Source organism: Candoia aspera, chromosome 11 (genome assembly GCF_035149785.1).
Source record: "Candoia aspera isolate rCanAsp1 chromosome 11, rCanAsp1.hap2, whole genome shotgun sequence".
Taxonomy (NCBI): domain Eukaryota; kingdom Metazoa; phylum Chordata; class Lepidosauria; order Squamata; family Boidae; genus Candoia; species Candoia aspera.
In genome coordinates, this window is record NC_086163.1 from 407,843 (window position 1) to 414,819 (window position 6,977).

A 6,977-nucleotide genomic window follows, 5' to 3' on the forward strand; every position below is an offset into this window, starting at 1 on the left:
CGCCAGCTATGCCCTTTCCTGGATCAAGAGTCCCTCCAGTCAGTCACTCATGCCCTAGTCATCTCCCGCATAGGCTTTTGCAACGTGCTGTACATGGGGCTACCCTTGAAGAACATCCGGAAGCTACAGCTGGTGCAGAATGCAGCCACATGAGCAGTCTTAGGAATCCCAAGAAGGGCACACTTAACACCGTTGCTGTGTGAGCTGCACTGGGTGCCAGTTTGCTTCTGGGTCCAATTTAAGGTGTTAGTTATCACCTTTAAAGCGAGGTTCACCTGGGTCCAGGTTACCACCTCTCCCTCGCTACATTGACCTGTCCCACCTGGTCAGGCAGAGAGGGCATGCTACAGACCCTGCCCATGAGGGATTGCCGATTGGCAGGGTCCAGGAGGAGGGCCTTCTCTGCTGTCATGCCCACCTTTTGGAATAAGTTACCCCCAGAGGTAAGACAGGCCCGCACTCTCCTGGCCTTCAGGAAGGGGATTAAAATGTGGTCATGCCACCTTGCTTGGGTGGGAGGGGGGACAGCCATTCATGGAGGTGATTGGCACTGTGATGGTGCAAATGGTAAGACTGTGATTTGCTATCTTGTATTTATATTTTATATTTGCATTTTTATATTTATATTATATTTATATATTTATATGTATATTGTATCTGTTTAGTGATACATTGTTTTTATTATTTGTAATCCACTCAGAGTCGTTGTATACAAGTTGGGTGGTAGAGAACTTTGATAAATAAATAAAAATAAAATAAATATAATACATAGTGGATAAAACATGAAAGACAACAAATTGTGAAACTATATGCAGGCAGATTACCCATGAGATTAGGAAGATACCAGATATTTTTATTTGGAGCAAGAGTTCAGGATATAAAGCAAAAAAAGAAAAAGACAGAGATTGGAAGAAGACTCCCCAGTACGAGGTGGTCCACCCAAAGATTAATACAAACACCTTATCAGTCACACAAGGTACATTTGCAATTTTGGTCATAGAAAGAAGAGTTTAAAAGATGATGAGCAAGCATAAGAATGTATTTCTATTTGGACTCCCCAAAATTAGGTCATTACTATTTGTTAACCAAGAATGCCCTTGTTTTCTGACAAGTAAAACTGTGTGTGCCTCTACATACAATATGCATTCATTACTATTCCCAGACTCTGTTCCCAGGCCTGGGGTGAATGTGTTAGTGGAGCCCGTCATTTTTTTTTAAACGACTATTATGGCTGTTTTTGTCTGGGCTGCTATGCTTTGTGGTTGTTTTTAATTGTTTTAAATTGTGTATGAGATGTTGTAAGCCACAGCCTTTTGGAGTAGGTTGATAAATAAATAAAAAACAAACAAACAAACAAACAAAAAACTTAATTGCCCTTTTCATATTTAATGAAAGTCTTAAAAAAGAAATTATTCCCCACAATTGTGCTCCTTTTTCTTTTCACATGGTCTACTAGGTGATCTGTATCTGTAAGACAGGATTAATAGGAGCCTCCTTGACTCAGACTAGTTTACCAATGTTTGCAACGCACCTCATCTATCATCTCAAGCATGGGGTCTGTAGGGTATACACGGCACAGGACTGCTTCCTTGAGGAACTGCCTGTCTCCCATAGCATCTGCCCGGGTTGGCGTACTCCAGGTTCCATCAATTAACAATGCCATCCATCGGGACCCCCGAAGCGCGCCTTCTCCGGAGCAGCGCCTGCCCTCCTGAATGATGTTCCTCCCAAACCCCCAATGGCCCCTACCCTACCACTATTTTGAAGGGCCTTAAAGACCTGGCTCTCTGCCCAGGCCTTTGGCGAGGATGACTGATGCCCCTTTCTTCTTTTCTGTTCCCCTTCAGGTCTGTTTTCTTTGCCCTCATTGTTCTATCTGCACTGGTTTTTCGTGGGTTTTGTATTGATTTTTGTTCTTAAATGTTTTTAACAATTGTAAACTGCCCCGAGTCACTGGGAGTCGGTGGCATATAAATTTAGTAAATCATCATCATCATCATCATCATCATCATCATCACTATTACTATGGCATTGACAGAGAATATAAACTCTATACTCCAAGAAGAAATCCTTTAACAGGAAGAATTATTTGTCATTTGACCCTGGATCTAGTCACAGAACTGCAGCGTGCAGACTTTCTTTTAGGAATGCTGCATTTCTGATCACCTTCGTAAGTGCTAAGACACAGGTTATACTCCATGAACCTGTTCTGGTGGCCCTATGAAGGCCACTTTCCTGATAAGTAACAGGCAACTGGGACAAAAAAAGCATAGTTATGTGCTAACATTTCAATTATTTGATACAGAAGACATGCTGTACAATAGCTCATTTTTCCTTGTATTTCTAGAATTCTTCTTTAAATTATTAAAACAAAGATTGAATAGAAAAATTAAACTGTTACCTTCCAAAGCGATTTGTTGCTGCTGCTTTATGTATTCCATCACAGAGCCAGAATGTCTTACGGATCCAACCCCAAAACACTACTGGAAACAACTTTAATTGGAAACATGAACATTGGTTCCTCTCAGTGCCTGAACACAACCATAAATCCACGAGCGCTTCCTATGAAGTCTCGCATGGTCTTTGCGCACTCAGGTGTCCATGTCAGTGAATTTTCTCTTTTTGTAATTCTGGACCAAGCTAGAAGCTGTGATCTGGGAGGCCTGGCCCATTTCCCAGCACCGGAAGTCATGGAGTCCCTTCTGGCCAGTCTGAAATAAGGCTCGCTCTGACTCATCCAGCCGGGCCACCAAGGCAGACGTGTCCTCATTGAAAGTATTCTGGGAAGAGTCCATGATGTGACGGAAACGGCCAATAAACGTCTAATAACAGAAACAGAAGTATTTAAAATGGAAGAGGTCTGCTGGGATCCTCAAAAGGAAACGACTGGTAACTGCTGCCACAAATGCAATCATGGGGCCCCTCACACTTAGAGCCATGCCATGGAGTGGCCAGACTTCACATCACCATCATTTTAGGACACAAATCTGCAGTGGGCTAGGTTACATTTTAATTACATACCTGTTAACTGGGGATGGGAAGACTGCACCTCCAGATCAGGGATAGGTAACTCAGTGCCCCCCAGATGTCTTAAAATTTCAATTCCCAGAGTTTAAGATTAGGCAGTAGGTCCAGCATAGTTGCAGCTCAAGTTATAGGCCAGACACTGCCTACCTTGCTTCGGACAGTGCTACCTACAATCCCAGCATTCTTCATTATTACCACGCTAGCTGGGACCCTTGGGAGCTGTAGTGCAGCAGTAGTGGAAGGTCAGAGATTCCCAATGCATGTCATGCTTCACGTTCAAAGACTGCCAGAATGAAATGAACGACACACTTGCCTTTGAAATGGATTATATGCATCTAACTCAGTGGCAAGGTCTAAACCATCTGGCTTTGAGCCAAGTCAGCAATACAACTCAGAACTGATAAATAACAACCCTACCCCCACCCCAAGGATCAGCTCTTCAAAGTCTTTCTGGAGTGGAAAGTTTTAAAATTACAATAAGTACCATCAAAACAATATTTTGGCTGGCCCTAATAAAAGAAGATGCCATCTGGTCAACTGCTAGATGGCCACAAAGAGGTAAGGAAATAGTACTTTGCTGCCATTTTGTGTTGCATAGATTTCTATACCTTGATAACCACCAAAAGTGTGTCCATTAAAGCAGAATTTGTTAAATCTAAATAGGGTTTTATGCATCTGTATTTTACAAATTTTATGCATGTTTAAAAAGGAAATGTGATTTTATACATGCATATATAAAATGATGAGTTTTTAAGCAAAATGCGTTGATTGCATTTAAGTCTGCTAAACTGAGTTCTGTTAAACTGAGGGTTTCCTGTATGACTCTACTGAAAATTGGGGGTATTTTTTTCCTGCTCATATTTGGGCTTGCCTCTCTCTTGTTAGTAGTGCCTTCTTATTATCATCAAAAGCCATTATGACCATGCCTTTTGGGTTAAAAACATGCATTTGTAGTCTTCTATTTAACAGGATAAATATCAGCCCCCCAGTAGTACAACTTAATAATAAACAAATGTATATACCCAATAAAAACACTTTAATATTTTCAATAAGAAAATAAGAATTTTTAAAGTTGTTTAAAAATAAACTATTTTTTCTTTAGGTAAGAAAACATAACACTAACTAACCGCTTACTTAACCATCATCTACATATTAAAAATCTGAATAAAACCTATATTGCACAAGAAGTCCTAATACATCTGAACTATTTTTTCAGTCCAGTGTTAAAAATGAAAATTGCCTTGAGCCTTCTCATTCATAGAGAAGAGGGAAGAGCACAGAAACCCTAAGCTTGGGCTGATAACACATAACTATGACATAGAATTATGGGGAAGAGGTTGCATCCATGGTACCTCATGGTGCCTCGGGGCTCAATGCTCTCCCCTTTCCTGTTTAAAATCTACATGAAAACATTGGGTGAGGTCATCCAGTGGTTAGAGTTCAGTATCGCCAGTATGCTGATGATACCAGCTTTATATCTCAACCCCAGGCTGTGCAGATGAAGCTATCAATGTACTGATGTCAATGTGTTTGGAGGCTGTTTGCAAGAACAGGCTTTGGCTCAATCCTGACAAGACTGAGTGGCTGTTTTGCCTCCCAGGGTCAGGGATGTTTCCATTGCTGATCTTGAATGGGGTAGCACTTCCCCATTTAAGATTGGTGCGCAACTTCTGGGTCCTTCTAAGCTCTCAGCTATTGCTCAAAGAGCAGGCGGCAACTGTGGCCAGGAGGGCCTTTCCACAGGTTCATCTTGTGCACCAGTTACGCCCCTTACTTGGCCAGGAGGACTTTCAATTACTCATGTCCTGGTCACCTCACAAATTACTGCAATGCACTCTACATGGGGCTGCCCTTGAAGACCATCTGGAAGCTACTGCTAGTACAAAATGCAGTGGTGCGAGCAATGGGCGCTTCTTGGTATGCCGTGTCACTGCTGCTACACGAGCTGCGCTGGTTGTCAGCTAGGTGCTATTCAAGGTGCTGATTTTTATCTATAGATCCTGTAGGGCACAGAGGGTGGATACCTGAGGCCTCTCTCCAGCTGTTTCTGCTTACCCAGTACCTTCTGGCAGAGCGGGCGTGTTCCAGGTCCTCCCTATTAAACTTTGTCATCTTGCAGGGCCCAGGAAGTGTGCCACCCTCTGGAACAGCCTACCCCCAGCGATAAGGACAGTGCACTCTCTTGATGTTCCAAAAAGCCCTTAAGACCTAGCTTTGGTGTCAGGCCTAGGGTCAGTGTATTTGTGGGGCCCTGGTCTTGTTTGTTATTGTTATGCTTGTGGTGTTGTATGTTTTTAACTGTTTTTATTGTTTTTGCATTTGTAAGGCACCCAGAGTTTACTAGAGTAGGTGGCTATAACAAATTTAAAATAAATCATCATCATCATCATCATGACAGAAGCTGTAAGAAGCAGACCTTTTACCTGTAATATGGACTGGGCTAACTCAGTATTTTCAGGACTGTCAAAATTGAGTAACTGGGACCCAAATCCATAGTAATATGGTCCCAATTTATGCAGGTCCACCACACTGGCATCAGCATTGAACACTGTCCGCCAGCTCTCCTTGTAAACCTTTGGCAGCTCCACAGAAAGAATCCTCCGCCTGTCATACAAGCCTTTGGCCAGCCAGAGGGGGATTTCCAACTTTGAATCCTGCGCAAGCCGTAGAACACAAAGAGGTGAAATACAAGAGGATACAATTGAACATTCCTAATGTTACTTTGGACAGCTCTACAAGTCTCTCCAGCTCTCCTGAAGAGGAATTCCATAGGGATCACACAAGCACAAAACATCTTCAGCAACTGATTTCCCACATCACTCCGCTTTTTTAAAACAGCACCTGGCAAGCCACCGTGACTGCAGCCTGCAAGGGAAGGGAGGCGCAGTGAAGAAGCCCCAGAAATAGCCCAAAAGTGAGTGGCATTTCGGACATGGCCCAGGCCTCTTTCCGCCAACGTGAAACCCACCAAGCCAAAAAGCTGATCTGAACCCCATTGCTCCCCCGCCCCGGGTCATGGGTTCTTCAGTAGAGGGAGGGACGCTCGTTTCACAGCTGGGCAGAGGCGTACTTCTAAGAGCTTTCCGCCTGAGCAAGAGGCTTTCAGGAGCCTCCCACACAGCAATCTCAGTCCTCCCCGTGGCTTGCAAGCACGGAGACGGAATGCCAGGACTGGCTTCTTTGGGCGGATGGGTTCTGAGGGCATCTGGCGAGGCTGCGGCCGGTCCTTCAACGGGCTGTGTCTGTCGGCGAGTCCGCTGGGCTGCCTAACCCTTCTGGGCACGGACGCGGCCTGGCTTGGCGCTGCCCTCGGCGCCGCCGCCCACAATGCCAGAGGCCGCACCAGGCCAGCTGGGCCCAGTCCCGAGCAGCCAGGCCCGGCCTCGCCCGTCCAAGGGAAGCGCGACCGCGGCAGGGCAGGTCCGAGACCTCCAGGCAGAGGCCACTGCCGCAGCGCGGTCGCCGGGAACCGTAGGCCGCGCGGGATCGCCCTCACCTCTGGGAGCGCCTTGTCGGGCGCGGCGGCCCTGGCCAGGACAGCAGCTAAGCGAGGCCAGGCGACCTTGGCCCGGCCCGGCAGCCGCTCCTGCGACATGAGGATGTCGGCCAGCGAAAGGAAGTTCTCCTCGGGACCGAGCGCGGCCTCCACCGGCGCGTAGGCCTGGGCCATGGCGCCCTCCGACGCTCCCGCTCGCCGGCCCGCCTTGGCGCAGCCCCCGCGCCTGCGCAGCGGGCCCCGGCGCCGGCCGCCTCACCGTTGGCTGGGAAGGGCGGGACCGGGGCGGCGGGCGGCGGCTGGGAACTCGGGCAGCGCGCGCCCCGGGGCCCCTCCCACGGCGCGGCGGCTCCAGGCGACCTGCCGGCTTGGAGTCGTAGGAGCCTCGGCCGCAGGGCCGCGATATGGCGGGCGGCGCGCAGGCCGAACCCGCTTCCGGCGCCGTATCCCTCCG

At 47.0% G+C, this 6,977-nt stretch overlaps 1 protein-coding gene across 1 annotated transcript; it reads right to left on the bottom strand.

Moving 5' to 3' along the window:
* Positions 1–810: 810 nt before the first annotated feature.
* On the bottom strand, positions 811–6,717 carry GINS3 (GINS complex subunit 3). The gene is made up of 3 exons (XM_063312926.1): positions 6,524–6,717; positions 5,451–5,681; positions 811–2,822 (listed from the first exon to the last, which is right to left on the bottom strand). The coding sequence occupies exons 1-3, from the start codon at positions 6,695–6,697 to the stop codon at positions 2,592–2,594; spliced, it is 636 nt and encodes a 211-aa protein (XP_063168996.1). The 5' UTR covers positions 6,698–6,717; the 3' UTR covers positions 811–2,591.
* Between the last annotated feature and the right edge of the window lie 260 nt (positions 6,718–6,977).